Genomic DNA, 18908 nt, shown 5'->3' on the forward strand with positions numbered 1-18908 from the left:
TGTGAGTGCATCTGCATGCACAGTGAGGCGAAGACTTTTAGAGGATGGCCTGGTGTCAAGAAGGGCAGCAAAGAAGCCACTTCTCTCCAGGAAAAACATCAGGGACAGACTGATATTCTGCAAAAGGTACAGGGATTGGACTGCTGAGGACTGGGGTAAAGTAATTTTCTCTGATGAATCCCCTTTCCGATTGTTTGGGGCATCTGGAAAAAAGCTTGTCCGGAGAAGACAAGGTGAGCGCTACCATCAGTCCTGTGTCATGCCAACAGTTAAGCATCCTGAGACCATTCATGTGTGGGGTTGCTTCTCAGCTAAGGGAGTGGGCTCACTCACAATTTTGACTAAGAACACAGCCATGAATAAAGAATGGTACCAACACATCCTCTGAGAGCAACTTCTCCCAACCATCCAGGAACAGTTTGGTGATGAACAATGCCTTTTCCAGCATGATGGAGCACCTTGCCATAAGGCAAAAGTGATAACTAAGTGGCTCGGGGAACAAAACATCGATATTTTGGGTCTATGGCCAGGAAACTCCCCAGACCTTAATCCCATTGAGAACTTGTGGTCAATCCTCAAGAGGCGGGTGGACAAACAAAACCCCACAAATTCTGACAAACTCCAAGCATTCATTATGCAAGAATGGGCTGCCATCAGTCAGGATGTGGCCCAGAAGTTAATTGACAGCATGCCAGGGTAGATTGCAGAGGTCTTGAAAAAGAAGGGTCAACACTGCAAATATTGACTCTTTGCATCAACTTCATGTAATTGTCAATAAAAGCCTTTGAAACTTATGAAATGCTTGTAACTATACTTCAGTATTTCATAGTAACATCTGACAAAAATATCTAAAGACACTGAAGCAGCAAACTTTGTGAAAATTAATACTTGTGTCATTCTCAAAACTTTTGGCCACGACTGTACTTTGTGCATGACAAGTAATTTTCCAACAATTGTTTACAGAGATTATTTTACTGTATCACAATTCCAGTGGGTCAGAAGTTAACATGCACTGTGTTGACTGTGCCGTTAAAAAGCTTGAAAAATTATATCATGGCTTTAGAAGCTTCTGTTTGGCTAATTGACATAATTTGAGTCCAATTAGAGGTGTACCTGTGGATGTATTTCAAGGCCTACCTTCAAACTCAGTGCCTCTTTGCTTGACATCATGGTAAAATCTAAAGAAATCAGCCAAGACCTCAGAAAATAAATTGTAGACCTCCACAAGTCTGGTTCATCCTTGGGAGCAATTTCCAAATGCCTGAAGATACCACGTTCATCTGTACAAACAATAGTATGCAAGTATAAACACCATGGAACCACGCAGCCGTCATACCGCTCAGGAAGGAGACACATTCTGTCTCCTAGAGATCAATGTACTTTGGTGCAAAAAGTGCAAATCAATCCCAGAACAACAGCAAAAGACCTTGTGAAGATGCTGGAGGAAACAGGTACAAAAGTATCTATATCCACAGTAAAACAAGTCCTATATCGACATAACCTGAAAGGCCGCTCAGCAAGGAAGACGGTTTGCAACTGCACATCTTACGTTTTGGAGAAATGTCCTCTGGTCTGATGAAACAAAAATAGAACTGTTTGGTCATAATGACCATCATTATGTTTGGAGGAAAAAGGGGGATGCTTGCAAGCCAAAGAACACTCTCCCAACCGTGAAGCACAGGGGTGGCAGCATCATGTTGTGGGGATGCTTTACTGTAGGAGGGACTGGTGCACTTCACAAAATAGATGGCTTCATGAGGAAGGAAATGATGTGGATATATTGAAGCAACATCTCAAGACATCAGTCAAGAAGTTAAAGCTTGGTCGCAAATGGGCCTTCCAAGTGAACAGTGACCCCAAGCATACTTCCAAAGTTGTGGTAAAATGGCTTAAAGACAACAAAGTCAAGGTATTGGAGTGGCCATCACAAAGCCCTGACTTCAATCCTATAGAAAATGTGTGGGCAGAACTGAAAAAGCGTGTGCGAGCAAGGAGGCTTACAAACCTGACTCAGTTACACCAGCTCTGTCGGGAGGAATGGGCCAACATTCACCTAACTTATTGTGGGAAGCTTGTGGAAGGCTACCCAAAATATTTGACCCAGGTTAAACAATTTAAAGGCAATGCTACCAAATACTGAGTGTATGTAAACTTCTGACCCACTGGGAATGTGATGAAATAAATAAATCATTCTCTATTATTCTGACATTTCACATTCTTAAAATAAAGTGGTGATCCTAACTGACCTAAAACAGGGAATTTTTACTAGGATTAAATGTCAGTAAATGGGGAAAACTAAGTTTAAATGTATTTGGTTAAGGTGTATGTAAACTTCAGACTTACGCAGTTTTGTATTTATGTAGATCGCAAAGGAGATGTTTTACATTAAGGAAGCAAAATGTGACAACTGTGCAAGGGGTGTGAAGAGTTTCACTAGGCACTGTATTTCGGGCTCCCGAGTGGCGCAGCGGTCTAAGGCACTGCATCTCAGTGTGAATGGGAGTTCCCATAAGGCGCCCCCCTCAGCAATTTCAACTGCCCCATTGGTCACTTTATCCTGGAGTGTGGGGCCATCATTGTAAAATAAGAATTTGTTCTTAACTGACTTGCCCAGTTAAATAAAGGTTAAATAAATAAATAATTTGCTGGAGATGGTTCTCCTGCGGGCCGGATCTAATGGGCTCACGGGCCTGATCACCTGACTGTCTGAAAATGGGGTTGCAAAAGCTTGGGAGCAGGGGTCTTGACTTTTATTGGCGCCATTGTTTGAAGAGGTCACCATGAAAATGTTTAAAATTACTTGTCAAGCAGACAGACCAGGAGCCAGGATTTATTATTTTACTTAACTAGGCATGTCAGTTAAGAACTAATTCTTATTTACAATGACGGCCTACACTCCAGGATAAAGTGACCAAGGGGGAGGTTGAAATTGCTGAGGGGGAGGGTCACAATTTGGGAGGAGGGGATTCTTGCATTTGATTTATACTGAAAAATATAAAAACGCAACATGTGCCAATTTAAAACAATTTTACAGAGTTACCGTTCATATAAGGAAATCACTTAATTGAAATTAATTAATTAGACCCTAATCTATGTATTTCACATGACTGTGCAGGGGCACAGCCATGGATGGGCATATGCTCACCCATTGGGGAACCAGGCCAAGCCAATCAGAATTAATTTTTCCCCACAAAAGGGCTTTATTACAGACAGAAATACTCCAGCTTCATCAGATGTCCGGGTGGCTGGTCTCAGATGATTCGACAGGTAAAACAGCTGGATATGGAGGTCCTGGGCTGGCGTGGTTACACGTGGTCTGCGGCTGTGAGGCCAGTTGAACTTACTGCCAAATTCTCTAAAACTACATTGGAGGCGGCTTATGGTAGAGAAATTAACATTAAATTCTCTGGCAACAGCTCTGGTGGACATTCCTGCAGTCAGCATGCTAATTGCACATTCCCTCAACTTCAGGCACAAGGTGTACCTCTGTAATGATCATGCTGTTTAATCTGCTTCTTGATATGCCACACCTGTCAGGTGGATGGATTATCTTGGCAAAAGGAGAAATGCTCACGAACAGGGAAGTTAACAAATTTGTGCACAAAATGTGAGAGAATGGTCTCGGCCTTTGAACTTGAACTATATACATTCAACAAAAATATAAGAAACGTAACATGTAACCTTGGTCCCATGTTTCATGAGTTGAAATTAAAAACATCACAAAAAAGTTAATTTGAGTGCTTTTAGTCCATCTCCACAATTGACTGTCCCCCCTTGACACTAAAGCAATGTCTTCTACTCCAGACGTAACATAAGAAATATAAATCCAGGACACTGAAATTAGTATGATACGTTACGGTTGGCATGGCTACATAAAAACAGAGGGTTGCTTAATTCAAAAACAAAAGGGTGGTTGGTTTTGGTGGGTGGGTGAATAACGTGAACGTCCAGCAACTCAAAAGAATGTTAGTTCAAAACTCATCACTGACAACTTTAGTATTTTAGCTAATTAGCTATTTTTCCAACTACTTTTTAGCTACTTAGCATTTTAGCTAACCCTTCCCCTATAACTCCTACATTTAACCCTAAACACCAAATGTAAGAGAGCTAGCTAACATTAGCCATGTAGCTAGAATTCATAGCAATTTTATACATTTTGCTCATTCGTAACATATCATACAAAATGGGTAATGGACATCCACAAATGAATACGTAACATAAGAAACGTAACAAACTAAATGCAATTACAGATTTACGTACAGAATAATACGGAATGCTCCAAACCCAGGTTGATGACAGAACCCACTTACTCAACTCTAGACAGATAAAACATTTAGTATTTTGCTCTATGCCATCCAATCCGGAGCGCAGTTGTTTTTTTAAACGGTGGAACAGACTGGTTGTAGGTTACGTCTGAATACTGTAATTTTGAGTAAACAATATTGCATTTATACAAAATCCATCTTCTCATAAACATTGAAGAACACACTTAACCTTTTCTGGACATGATGGGTTCATATTCCCGAAGTAGCCATAGCCTATAAAATCCCCATGCGCATTTCTCATTTAATTGGGCGTATTAGATACGCTATTATTGTGATTGTTTTTGCTCTATGCGTCAGAAAGGAAAACGTGTTCTGTAGTTTACAGTAGAATTTAACAGGCGAACAGACAGTTGATATTTTGCATTGAAGTCTGTTTGCCTACCACTGTAAGTAGACAAGGTTTCAGAATTTAAGCAGGGCAGCAGCATAATTTAAAGAAAAGATTCATGCAAAGCATAATCCCCTATTCAAATCTAACGGTCTGTTTACAGGTCGTCAGTAATTTTGCAGTTGTCTTTCATAAAACGTTGTCTTGCAGCCTAGGCCGACAGCAAATGTCACTGCATTCTGCCATCACCAAAGACATTTGATTAAGTTCTCTTACTGCTCTTCACTTTAGAATAACTGCCTCAGCCCAATTCGAAAAACCCAGGGTCGTTACAGTATACAGCACATACGGGCGATATTCTCACCATAAATGGACTTCATTCATCTTTTTTTTAGGTGGAGTTTTAACACACGCTTGAGTTTCAGGACGGTTCTGATTTATAACAGAAACATGGGTATGTATGGCGTGAGCCCAAGATGATAACTCTCAATATTTTTGTAAGTGTGCAGTCTTTTCAGAAATGGCCCAAGCAGATATTTAGTGTGACACAGAAGCAATGGTAAGAAATGAGGCCCCAGGTGAAAGCTATGATCCCTTATTGATGTCAGTTGTTAAATCAGTATAGATGAAGGGGAGACAGGTTAAATTAGAATTTGTAAACCTTGAGAGGATTGAGACATGGATTGTGTATGTGTGCCATTCAGAAGGTGAACGGGTAAGACAAAATATTTAAGTGTGAACGTATGGTAGTTAGTGCCAGGCGCAACGGTTTGTGTCAAGAACTGCAACGCTGCTGGGTTTCCACAATCAACAATTTCCCCTGTGTATCAAGAATGGTCCACCACCCAAAGGACTTCCAGCCAACTTGACAACTGTGGGAAGCATTGGAGTCAACATGAGCCAGCATCCCTGTGGAACGCTTTCGACACCTTGTAAAGTCCCATGCCCCAACGAATTTAGGCTGTTCTGAAGGCAAAAGTGGGTGCAACTCAATTTTAGGAAGGTGTTCCTAAGATTTTGTACAGTCGGTGTACATTTGCACTGCTATTTTGAAAGTGGGGGTGCAGCTGCTCCATATGCTCATGGTGATAGAGAATCCACTGAACACGTTTTCTCAAATAAATATGTACAAAGCATGTTAAGTAGAAGGGAAAAAAAACTTTACTCAATTACAATCCTTAAAATTCAAAAGAACAACTGAAACATATGACTCCTTTTATGAAAATGAAATTATTTTATTAACATAAAAAAAAAAAAAGACAAGTCTGAGAGCCTTAGCCTTGTTTACGTCTGTTTCTTCACATCGTTGGCTTTCATTAGGGCCTTAATGGCCCTAGCTCTCATCTCTAACTCCAGGAGCTCCAGCTGCTGGGCTGAGGGCTGGCTTGGAGCTGGAGCTGGGCCAGGGACGGGTGCACTCTGAGCGGGTAGCCTCGTAATCAACAAGGGGGCCTCTGGAGCAGCGGCTAGTGGTGGCGCCATCAGTTTTTTTGCGTCTTCCTGGTCAGGTGTCGATGCTAAAGCTAGGATCTCGCTAACGCTTTTGTCTATGTCCTTCTGGAGTTCTTTCTTCGGTTCGGGGGGTTTGTCCGCAAAGGGTTTCCCGTCGGCAGGTGTTGGGGTCGCGGAGGGGCCGGGGTTAGATATTTCTCCAGCAACTACTTCCAGTGTCCTGGCGGCTTCCTCAGTTTTTTCGGACGGCTCCTCTTTGTGTCCCTCGATGTCACTGTCGTAGGTGTCGGCGTTGATGCTAAGGACGTCGCTCTCCTCCGAGCCACCACCTTCTGCAGATGAAAGTGACAGGAATCAGTTTGGGTCAAAAGGAATCTGTTTGTCATACTCAACCGTCTCAGCAGACATGACAGAACTTTACCGATGTCAACTAGATTGCAGCATTCATTCTATCATGTATGATATTCAGGTAGGCAAAGGCTTATTTAGTCTTGTAGGGCAACAAACGACAGAAGAGAAGCTGCATGTATCTAATTATAGACAAGTTGACTTACAAATAGCTTACCAAAATACAGGAAATTCTAAGCAGAAACGTATCTAAATTTACGCCGAAAAAAAAATATATATCCTTCACCCCCGTAAAAAGGAAAATCTTTCCACCATCTGAGTGTAGCCTAAAGCACATTTTCTATATTTGCGGGTTAGGGTCGGGCCTCAATTTCATACAATAGTTGGGTGGATGAACAAACAGCTGACCCCTGCAGCACTACTGCAGACATCAGGGGTCAGAAAACTCGGTCAATTGTCATAAAAACATTGCTGAGTGACAACACTTAAAAAGTAATACTACACCACAAAAGTAACCTTGAAGTATTTTGTGATTTAAATCCACTGTTTACACTCGTACCCGTATACAGGTTGGAAATGGCAGATTTGGATACTGATAAACGCCTAAATTGGAACACAGTGGCTGTACAGTAACATGCTATACAAGACATCAGACCTCTGGGTCTCTGCTTCACAGCTCTGTATGGGGTTTTGATTGACAGCTGTTCTGAACTTGAGCACCACATGACAGGAAGTCGCCCCCCCTCCTGCTAATTGGGCAAATTTTGCAAATATTTTGTCAGAGAGAGAAATGCTGTAAATTAAAAAGAGGACTCAATGTACACTGCTCAAAAAAATAAAAGGGAACACTTAAACAACACAATGTAACTCCAAGTCAATCACACTTCTGTGAAATCAAACTGTCCACTTAGGAAGCAACACTGATTGACAATAAATTTCACATGCTGTTGTGCAAATGGAATAGACAAAAGGTGGAAATTATAGGCAATTAGTAAGACACCCCCAATAAAGGAATGGTTCTGCAGGTGGTGACCACAGACCACTTAGTTCCTATGCTTCCTGGCTGATGTTTTGGTCACTTTTGAATGCTGGCGGTGCTCTCACTCTAGTGGTAGCATGAGACGGAGTCTACAACCCACACAAGTGGCTCAGGTAGTGCAGCTCATCCATGATGGCACATCAATGCGAGCTGTGGCAAAAAGGTTTGCTGTGTCTGTCAGCGTAGTGTCCAAAGCATGGAGGCGCTACCAGGAGACAGGCCAGTACATCAGGAGACGTGGAGGAGGCCGTAGGAGGGCAACAACCCAGCAGCAGGACCGCTACCTCCGCCTTTGTGCAAGGAGGTGCAATGCCGGAGCCCTGCAAAATGACCTCCAGCAGGCCACAAATGTGCATGTGTCAGCATATGGTCTCACAAGGGCTCTGAGGATCTCATCTCGGTACCTAATGGCAGTCAGGCTACCTCTGGCGAGCACATGGAGGGCTGTGCGGCCCCACAAAAAAATGCCACCCCACACCATGACTGACCCACCGCCAAACCGGTCATGCTGGAGGATGTTGCAGGCAGCAGAACGTTCTCCACGGCGTCTCCAGACTGTCACGTCTGTCACATGTGCTCAGTGTGAACCTGCTTTCATCTGTGAAGAGCACAGGGTGCCAGTGGCGAATTTGCCAATATTGGTGTTCTCTGGCAAGTGCCAAACGTCCTGCACGGTGTTGGGCTGTAAACGCAACCCCCACCTGTGGATGTCGGGCCCTCATACCACCCTCATGGAGTCTGTTTCTGACCGTTTGAGCAGACACATGCACATTTGTGGCCTGTGGGAGGTCATTTTGCAGGGCTCCGGCAGTGCACCTCCTTGCACAAAGGCGGAGGTAGCGGTCCTGCTGCTGGGTTGTTGCCCTCCTACGGCCTCCTCCACGTCTCCTGATGTACTGGCCTGTCTCCTGGTAGCGCCTCCATGCTCTGGACACTACGCTGACAGACACAGCAAACCTTTTTGCCACAGCTCGCATTGATGTGCCATCATGGATGAGCTGCACTACCTGAGCCACTTGTGTGGGTTGTAGACTCCGTCTCATGCTACCACTAGAGTGAGAGCACCGCCAGCATTCAAAAGTGACCAAAACATCAGCCAGGAAGCATAGGAACTAAGTGGTCTGTGGTCACCACCTGCAGAACCATTCCTTTTTTGGGGGTGTCTTACTAATTGCCTATAATTTCCACCTTTTGTCTATTCCATTTGCACAACAGCATGTGAAATTTAGTGTCAATCAGTGTTGCTTCCTAAGTGGACAGTTTGATTTCACAGAAGTGTGATTGACTTGGAGTTACATTGTGTTGTTTAAGTGTTCCCTTTATTTTTTTGAGCAGTGTATTTTGAAAGATGAGTCCCTGATTATAGTAAAATACTGCTTTGATGTCATACAAGCAAGCCAAACCACCCGTGAGTCCAAACATGCACTTCACATGTACGAATGATAAAACTCATGTCACAGTGTCAACATTTATGAAAACGATGTTTAATGTACAATTACAAGGTGACACGGTGTCATAGCCTGGGTTGTTGTGAACACAATGAGCCAGTTTGGTTTTATTGTGAAGAAAATTTGCTGTGGCAAAAGCACCTGAATGCACTCATGACCTCTTTCTATGCTCACCAGAATTACAATCCGTTTCCCTGAATTGTCTCGTGAAAACCTAACAATATTAAGATAGTATTTTATAACTTCGGTAGTCACGTTGGCAATAGAACAAGATTTCAAATCATGCCCACCTAATCTAGATTGTGCTTTAAAAAAAATTGACCATTTTTGGATTGCGCAAACAGTAATTGTGTGACTTCAGGGATCCAGGGGTTGTGTTTTAAATTAAACTACAAGTGTTTGCGCTAGTTCCTCAGACAGACAGGAGAACGCAACAAAAAAAGTACCTTATAGTTGAAGACGCCGAGTCATATTTATTTTTATTAAGTGCATTGAAATGACTTAAGAACTGTGCACACTTGAGATGTGGCCACTTGGAAACACCAGTTAAAACTCACACAAACACTTTTCTTTTTTTGTGTGTGTGTGTCTTATGTTGCACCTACGCCACGTACCAGGAAGTCTTATCATGTTACTGAATGTATCCAGAGTATTTTTAGATCTCCTTATCAACAAATGCAGCAAGAAATACAGTAATTGTAAAATGCACATACAATCAGTGTATTGTCAGGATTCAGTCTTGTCAGGTGAACGGTGGTGTCCTCACTTTTAGTTGAATAATAATGACAATCTCCAAATGGTTTCCTTTTAATTGCTACCATGGTTATGCATTTGCTTTCCATAATTTCTTCTGTAAGAAACATTTCCATACAGGCCAATTCCTACATGTGTAAATGGTTCATGTTATCCCCCCAAAATGAAGCACATCAGCGGTCAAGAAAATGCACTTTATAAGTTGAGCAAAAAATGTTCCTTGATGCATCGTAAGTGCATGCACTTTCCTTTCATCTGACACTAGAGAAGAGTGTGGCCAATGACTTAAAATCTAGACCGGCTATTTCCCAAAATGTGATTCACATTTTCAAACAGTCCATTAAAACCTTCCCTCTCGCGCAGCCATGTAGAAACATATCAATTTGAAAAATAAGCCACGAGAGTTTTTTTGTGCGCGAATTAAGATGACTTTTGAGTAGTAAGACATGTATAAAAGTAACAGGTACCATTAATAAGAAGGGGCTAGAAGTGTCTTATATGGTGAGCTAGTGGATAGGACAGGCAAGACCCATACTATTGTGGAGGACTTCATTCACCCTGCTGCCAAGGATATGGCTGGGACAATGCTGGGGGAAAAGGCCCCAAGAAATATACACAGACAATGTCTTCATCAAACAACCCTGTTTCACGACGCATCAGTGACATGGCATGAGATGTTTTGAAACAATTACTGCTTCGCGTACAAGCCAGTGAATTCTATGCAGCATCCACGAGAGGCTTTGTTAAAGCAAGGCCCCTGAACTCTCGTGTATTTTCTGCATTATGCAATGATATGGGCAGCGACCATGTAACGCTTCTACAACATACAGAAGAGTGCTGGTTATCAAGGGGCAAAGTATTAACACGTTTTTTTTGAATTGAGAGACGAGCTTAAAGTTCTTTATTGACCATCATTTTCACTTGTCTGACCGCTTGACTAATGACGAGTTTTTCACACGACTGGCCTATCTGAGTGGTTTCTTCTCGCCTGAATCTTGTATTACAGGGACTCCGTGCAACTATATTCAATGTGCGGGACAAAATTGAGGCTATGATTAAGAAGTTGGAGCTCTTTTCTGTCTGCATTAACAAGGACAAAGTACAGGTCTATCCATCATTGTATGATTTTTGTGTGCAAATGAACTCAAGCGTACAGACAATGTCAAATGTGATATAGCGAGGCACCCGAGTGAGCTGGGTGCGCAATTACTTTACCAAAATGGACGACACAAACAACTGGATTCGTTATCCCTTTCATGCCTTGCTTCCAGTCCACTTACCGATATCTGAACAAGAGAGCCTCGAAATTGCAACAAGCGGTTCTGTGAAAATTTAATTTAACCAGAAGCCACTGCCAGATTTCTGGATTGGGCTGCGCTCAAGATTATCCTGCCTTGGAAAATTGCGCTGTTAAGACACTGATGCCCTTTGCAACCACGTACCTATGTGAGAGTGGATTCTCGGCCCTCACTAGCATGATTTAATACTGAGACTCCAATAAAAGCCAACATTGCAGCGTTATGTGCATCATTTCAAGCACACCCTTCTCATTAACCTGTGGGTAAGTTATTCACAATTTGATGAACAAATAAGGTTTTATATGTAAGATGGTTAAATAAAAGAGCAAAATTATTTATTATTATTTCTGCCCTGGTCCTATAAGAGCTCGGTCACTTCCCACAAGCCGGGTTGTAACAAAAACTCACTCATTCTTATGTTCAATAAATGTATCGTATAGTGTGTGTGTGGCAGGCTTACAATGATGGCAAAAAAAACAACATTTGAGAGTGCGCTGACCCTGGTGCTAGAGGGGGTACAGCTGGAGGTTGAATGTTTGAAAGGGTTACTGGACTATAGAAAGTTTGGGAACCACTGGTCTCGACCAATATCAGCTACCAGTACCTTGTTTGGTCTCCACTTCAACACTCTCTTTGAGCGACGACGTAGAATCCACATTATTATCCTGCCTTTACAGAAAGACAGAAAACACTTTCAGTTGAATCACTTCCAGACTAACATTGACCAATCAGATACAATAAATAAATACTTCTTTTTTTTTTTTAAATCAGGATGTGATGTATTACTGTAGAGCACTTATGACAAATGTTTACATTTCTACCTGGAACTAGCGCCAAAATGTCAACTAGTCTACACACCAGTAGTAGCAAAGCAATTGAAATCTATAAGAGTAAAACATTCTTTGTAGAAAGCAAAATTAGCTATTTAGAGCAAATAAACAGTTTGGCCTATTGTGTGTACACAACGCCATGTCTTACAATTGGTTCTCGCTACACAGGTTGACAACAGCAAAAACATCAGCGATAACAAGACCTTATCACGTCCTTGCAACGTATAAGGTAAGAAGCAGTAGTACTACGCTCCAATTAAATGCAGTTATACTCACTGGCTATCGGCGGCGCCATTTTCCCTATCCCCTTCAGATGAACCAGTCAGCTCTTCACCTTTGAGAACATCAACCAAACACACCATCAGATTAATAAGGTGAAAATGGATCGTGTTCAGAACGACACAACGTAGCAAAAAAAAATAAAGTGGTTCTTGTTGGGAAAAGTTCAGGTAACAGCCTACTTCCTGGTTTTGTGTCTTCTGAACACCACCCAGCCTATAACAGACCAAGAGAACCGACAAGACAGCAGGGTTAACAGTAGACCACTAACGTGTGATGCTGAATGGACCCATGGGCTTACCCTCCAGTATGTGAAGGAGGTGGCTTTGAGACAGCTGCTCCAGCTGCTCCCTGCACAATGTCTTGATTTCATCCAGACTACAGCTCTGTAAAAAGAACCAAGATGTAATCCAGACTACAGCTCTGTAAAAACAAAACAAGAGAACAAATCTGGAAACAAGAGAGAGGGGAGGAGGGAGAGAAGATACCATAGCCGTCTCTACTGTCAACCTATCAATGTGGTACAAATTAATAAAACTGGCAAATGTCCACAGCACCAAATTAAAACAGAGAAATTACTCAAATGTGACTAGTGGCACCATCTGACTATACTATTAACTGATTGTCCACAATACGTCAAACACACATCCAATCTTTACATTAAGTAGCATGGAACAGATGTGCTGACCAAACACACAAATGGGTTAGGATTAAGTAATTAGGTTAGGTCTAGCCACTTTGCACAGCCAACACCCGTGATGCAGGGACCCTGGTTCCAGTCCGTTTCAGGCTACCCCTGAATTTCACTACACAAATCACCTTGAGTTCATCAGGCAGCATCTTCTGCAGCTTACTCTCTCCCAGCACGTGAAAGCACTGATCTAGCATCTCATGTCTGTCTGCGACATAGGCACTGATGGGTTTAAACAGCACACTCAGGTCCAGTCCTCCCTCCTCGACGTCGCTGCCAGGCTCAATCAGCTCCAGATCTGCCTGCTCGTCCTTGGAGTCCTGTTTCAAGGAGTCATACAGCAGTATGTCTTTCACCAGGATTAACCGAGTGAATGAGGGCCAACATTGTGTCAAAAGGTAGAATGCAAGTAATCACTGAAGTGCAAAATGCATTGGTCTGTTTCCCTAAAAACTCTTACACCCTGAACAGACCGACCACGTTGGAAATTAACTTGGTTTCCAGTGGATTAAAATTGTCAGAGTAAAGACAGACAAAATTTTGTATGAAAATTCTACAAAGAAGCAAAAAAAAAAAAAATGATTTTCAGGTTTTAAAAAAATAACCCACTGTTCATCTCCTAAGACAAACTAGCCATCTAATTTTAAATATACATGACTGCTTCATGTGTGTTTTGACCTTCCCCCAAACTAATATAATTGATTCAGTTGGTTTTGAAATTTAACCTGTGTGTAGGGCTGAGCAATATTGCCTACAAAGCATATCTATATTTTTTTCCCAAACTTATGGGAAATTCAAGAGATATATACACATACAAACACAGTACCAGTCAAAAGTTGGACATACAGTTGAAGACGGAAGTTTACATACACTTAGGTTGGTGTCATTAAAACTCGTTTTTCAACCACTCCACACATTTATTGTTAACAAACTATAGTTTTGTCAAGTTGGTTAGGATATCTACTTTGTGCATGACACAACAATTGTTTACACAGATTATTTCACTGCATCACAATTCCAGTGCTTCAGAAGTTCACATACACTAAGTTGACTGTGCCATTAAACAGCTTGGAAAATTTCAGAAAATGATGTCATGGCTTTAGAAGCTTCTGGTAGCCTAATTGACATCATTTGAGTCAATTGGAGGTGTACCTGTGGATGTATTTCAAGGCCTACCTTTAAACTTAGTGCCTCTTTGCTTGACATCATGGGAAAATCAAAAGAAATCAGCCAATACCTCAGAAAATAAATTGTAGACCTCCACAAGTCTGGAAATTGCTCCCGAGGATGAACCAAACACCTGAAGGTGCCACATTCATCTGTAGAAACAATAGTACGCAAGTATAAACACCATGGGACCACGCAGCCGTCATACCGCTCAGGAAGGAGACACGTTCTGTCTCCTAGAGATGAGCGTATTTTGGTGCGAAAAGTGCAAATCAATCCCAGAACAACAGCAAAGGACCTTGTGAAGATGCTGGAGGAAGCAGGTACAAAAGTATCTACATCCACAGTAAAATGAGTCCTATTTCGACATAACCTGAAAGGCCGCTCAGCAAGGAAGACGCCACTGCTCCTAAACTGCCATTAAAAAGCCAGACTATGGTTTGCAACTGCACATGGGGACAAAGGTCGTACTTTTTGGAGAAATGTCCTCTGGTCTGATGAAACAAAAATAGAACTGTTTGGCCATAATGACCATCTTTATGTTTGGAGTAAAAAGGGGGACGCTTGCAAGCCGAAGAACACCATCCCAACCGTGAAGCATCATGTTGTGGGGGTGCTTTGCTGCAGGAGGGACTGGTACACTTCACAAAATAGATGGCATCATGAGGGAGGAAAATTATGTGGATATATTGAAGCAACATCAAGACATCAGTCAGGAAGCTAAAGCTTGGTCACAAATGGGTCTTCCAAATGGACAATGACCCCAAGCATACTTCCAAAGTTGTGGCAAAATGGCTTAAGGACAACAAAGTCAAGGTATTGGAGTGGCCATCACAAAGCCCTGACCTCAATCACATATAACATTTGTGGGCAGAACTGAAAAAACGTGTGCGAGCAAGGAGGCCTACAAACCTGACTCAGTTACACTAGCTCTGTCAGGAGGAATGGGCCAAAATTCACCCAACTTATTGTGGGAAGCTTGTGGAAGGCTACCTGGAATGTTTAAACCAAGTTAAACAGCTTAAAGGCAATGCTACAAAATTCTAATTGAGTGCATGTAAACTTCTGACCCACTGGGAATGTGATGAAAGAAATAAAAGCTGAAATAAAATCACTCTTTAAAATAATTCGGATATTAAACATTCTTAAAATAAGTGGTGATCCTAACTGACCTAAGACAGGAAATGTTTACTTGGATTAAATGTCAGGAATTGAGAAACTGAGTTTAAATGTATTTGACTAAGGTGTATGTAACCTTCGACCTCAACTGTACCTAATCATTCAAGGGTTTCTTTATTTTTTTGTATTTTCTACATTCTAGAAGTGAAGACAACACTATGAAATAACACATATGCAATCATGTAGTAACCAAAAAATAAGTGCTCAACCAGCTTCATGAGGTAGTCTCTTGGAATGCATTTCAATGAACAGGTGTTAATTAAAATGTGGAACTTCTTTCCTTCTTAATGCGTTTGAGCCAATCAGTTGTTGTGACAAGGTAGGGATGGTATACAGAAGATAGCTTATTTGGTCTTTACCAAATAGGGCTATGAGAAATGACAGTCCATCATTACTTAAAAACATGAAGGTCAGTCAATACGGAAAATGTCAAGAACTTTGAATGATTCTTCATGTGCAGTCGCAAAAACCATGAAGTGCTATGATGAAACTGGCTCTCATGAGGACCGCCACAGGAAAGACCTTGAGTTCTCTGCTGCAGAGGATCAGTTCATTAGAGTTAACCTCAGAAATCGCAGCCCAAATAAATACTTCAGAGCTCAAGTAACAGACATCTCAACATCAACTGTTCAGAGGAGACTGCGTGAATCAGGCCTTCGTGGTCAAATTCCTGCAAAGAAACCACTACTAAAATGACACCAAGAAGAGACTTGCTTGGGCCAAGAAACACGAGCAATGATTTATTTAGAATTCAAAGCATACTTTACCAGCATGGCTACCAAAGCATGCAGTGATACACGATTCCATCTGGTTTGCTCTTAGTGGGACTATCATTTGTTTTTCAACGGGACAATGACCCAACACACCTCCAGGCTGTGTAAGGGCTATTTGACCAAGGAGGAGAGTGATGGAGTGCTGCATCGGATGACCTGGCCTCCACGATCACCAACCTCAACCTAATTGAGATAGTTTGGGGATGAGTTGGACCGCAGAGTAAAGGAAAAGTAACCAAGTCCCCAGCTGTCAGAGCAGCTCACAGATCACTGCACCTGTACATAGCCCATCTGTAAATAGCCCATCCACCTACCACATCCCCATACTGTATTTATTTATCTTGCTCCTTTGCGCCACAGTATCTCTACTTGCACATTCATCTTCTGCACAACTACCATTCCAGTGTTTAATTGCTAAATTGTAATTACTTGTGAACCTGCTTTCATCTGTGAAGAGCACAGGGCGCCAGTGGCGAATTTGCCAATCTTGGTGTTCTCTGGCAAATGCCAAACGTCCTGCACGGTGTTGGGCTGTAAGCACAACCCCCACCTGTGGACGCCGGGCCCTCATGGAGTCTGTTTCTGACCGTTTGAGCAGACACATGCACATTTGTGGCCTGCTGGAGGTCATTTTGCAGGGCTCTGGCAGTGCTCCCCCTGCTCCTCCTTGCACAAAGGCGGAGGTAGCGGTCCTGCTGCTGGGTTGTTGCCCTCCTACGGCCTCCTCCACGTCTCCTGATGTACTGGCCTGTCTCCTGGTAGCGCCTCCATGCTCTGGACACTACGCTGACAGACACAGCAAACCTTCTTGCCACAGCTCGCATTGATGTGCCATCCTGGATGAGCTGCACTACCTGAGCCACTTGTGTGGGTTGTAGACTCCGTCTCATGCTACCACTAGAGTTAAAGCACCGCCAGCATTCAAAAGTGACCAAAACATCAGCCAGGAAGCATAGGAACTGAGAAGTGGTCTGTGGTCACCACCTGCAGAACCACTCCTTTATTGGGGGTGTCTTGCTAATTGCCTATAATTTCCACCTATTGTCTATTCCATTTGCACAACAGCATGTGAAATTTATTGTCAATCAGTGTTGCTTCCTAAGTGGACAGTTTGATTTCACAGAAGTGTGATTGACTTGGAGTTACATTGTGTTGTTTAAGTGTTCCCTTTATTTTTTTGAGCAGTGTATATAGATTATTTTATGTTCTCTAAATATGCGTTGTTATTCAATTATAAGGTCAAAAACACTGCATTTCAAACAGCAATAATCTAATGAATTCAAGGTTTGTGAAATTACACTTTGGCTAAATATAAGCCTTCCACAATAAGACTTTATTTAAATTATTATTATTACTGTATCTAAATAGTTTAACCTACTTTATGTTGTTGCAATAACCCCTGATCAGGCTTTCAAGTCTATGAAAATACCCTTTTTGTTACAAATTTAACCAGAACCATGTATAATGAACATGCGCTGATATTTATTTATTGTAATAGGCATGCAATTTGCGTGCAATTTGAGAGACATAAAAAGGGTATCGTTAGAAAAGTTAACTTGTCTATTACAGTAAAATAAATGTCTTAATGTTTCGGTGCATTCTGGGGCGGCAGGGTAGCCTAGTGGTTAGAGCGTTGGACTAGTAACCGAAAGGTTGCAAGATCGAAAACCCTCAGGGTGGCAAGGTAAAACTCTGTCGTTCTGCCCCTGAACAAGGCAGTTAACCCACTGTTCCTAGCCTGTCACTGAAAATAAGAATCTGTTCTTAACGGACTTGCCTAGTTAAATAAAGGTAAAATAAAATATATATTTTTAATTCTGACCAAGGTAAAGTTGGTTTTATATTCACACATTCAGACAATCGCCAAAAGCAATTTAAAATTGTTAAAAAAAAATCAATAACTAATTCATCATTTGTCACAGAAAAATCAAACTAGAAATGATTTATTCTATAAATGTCTAGCATGCTTTTACGTTTGTTTTGAGGAGAAAAAAAATCAAGTTTTGACTTACTAGAAATACATAAAATGCAATTTAAAACTGTATAAATCAGGAAATGAAGTCTATTCAATTTGTATTTCTATCAAATCCAAACTGGAATTTTTACTCAAACCAAAGATTGTAAAAGTATACTAGACATTTATGGAATACATCATATCTAGTTTGATGATTCTGTGACAAACAGTGAATTAGTTATTGATTTATACAGCTTTAAATTTGTATTTGAAAGATTATGTAAAAGTATGCTAGACATTAATATAATAGATTATATATTAGTTTGATGATTCTGTGAACAACAATTAATTAGTTAATGGTTTTCACCATTTTAAATGGCTTTTGGAGAATGTCTTTTGAACGTCTGAATGTGAATATAAAACCAACATTACCTTGGTCCGATTCTGCTGGACAGAGAGGAGGAAGTGATCTCAACTTTGTTGTTGTGAGTGGAAGGGGGGACTTGGTGTGTGTGTAATGGGAAGGTGCACACAGAACACAAAGAGAAGGTGAGGAGACCAAAAAGACAAAATGAATAAAAAAAATATTTAAACAAATTAAGTGATTGCGATACACACTTGGAATATTAGGTTTTTGTATAAATGAGCAAAGCAGTCAACGTAGCTAGCTAGCTAGCTTTGCCGTGTATGAGTGTTCAATGTTTTCTCACCTCCACGCTAGATTCTGTACACCTGCGTCTTCTGTCGACATGCTGCTCTTCCGTATGTGAACTTTTCCTTTTCTTTTCTCTGCTAGTGGATTTTTTCCTCAGCATTTTTTTTTTTTTACTGGTTAAAATTATGAACAAACAATATAGCTAAGTGTTGTTCCGCAACTTGCTACTCTAGCAAACGGGCTGATTGCTGCGCAGTGTTCGAGCGTAGTGCTGCTCACTGTCTCGACGGCAACCAATTTGAAAGCTTTTCCGGGTCACGGACTTTTATATATTTTTCTAAATTAAAGCCCCTCCCCGTAATAGTAGAAAAGTGTCAATAACCTAAATG

General features: G+C 41.5%; 1 protein-coding gene across 1 annotated transcript; it reads right to left on the reverse strand.

The window, feature by feature from the left end:
- Positions 1–5791: 5791 nt before the first annotated feature.
- On the reverse strand, positions 5792–18826 carry LOC129865941 (caspase activity and apoptosis inhibitor 1). The gene is made up of 6 exons (XM_055939035.1): positions 18575–18826; positions 12920–13111; positions 12402–12486; positions 12098–12155; positions 11596–11660; positions 5792–6437 (listed from the first exon to the last, which is right to left on the reverse strand). The coding sequence occupies exons 1-6, from the start codon at positions 18677–18679 to the stop codon at positions 5938–5940; spliced, it is 1005 nt and encodes a 334-aa protein (XP_055795010.1). The 5' UTR covers positions 18680–18826; the 3' UTR covers positions 5792–5937.
- Positions 18827–18908: the final 82 nt, after the last annotated feature.

This window comes from Salvelinus fontinalis, chromosome 11 (assembly GCF_029448725.1).
Source record: "Salvelinus fontinalis isolate EN_2023a chromosome 11, ASM2944872v1, whole genome shotgun sequence".
NCBI lineage: Eukaryota > Metazoa > Chordata > Actinopteri > Salmoniformes > Salmonidae > Salvelinus > Salvelinus fontinalis.

What these genes read in the sequence shown, in the direction of transcription:
- LOC129865941 (XM_055939035.1), bottom strand. Translation starts at nt 18,679, where the DNA reads ATGCTGAGGAAAAAATCCACTAGCAGAGAAAAGAAAAGGAAAAGTTCA. An exon ending in TGCTGCCTGATGAACTCAAG is followed by an intron (nt 12,487 to 12,919) that starts GTGATTTGTGTA and finishes TTCTTTTTACAG; the next exon opens with AGCTGTAGTCTGGATGAAAT. An exon ending in CCTCCTTCACATACTGGAGG is followed by an intron (nt 12,156 to 12,401) that starts GTAAGCCCATGG and finishes ATGTTCTCAAAG; the next exon opens with GTGAAGAGCTGACTGGTTCA.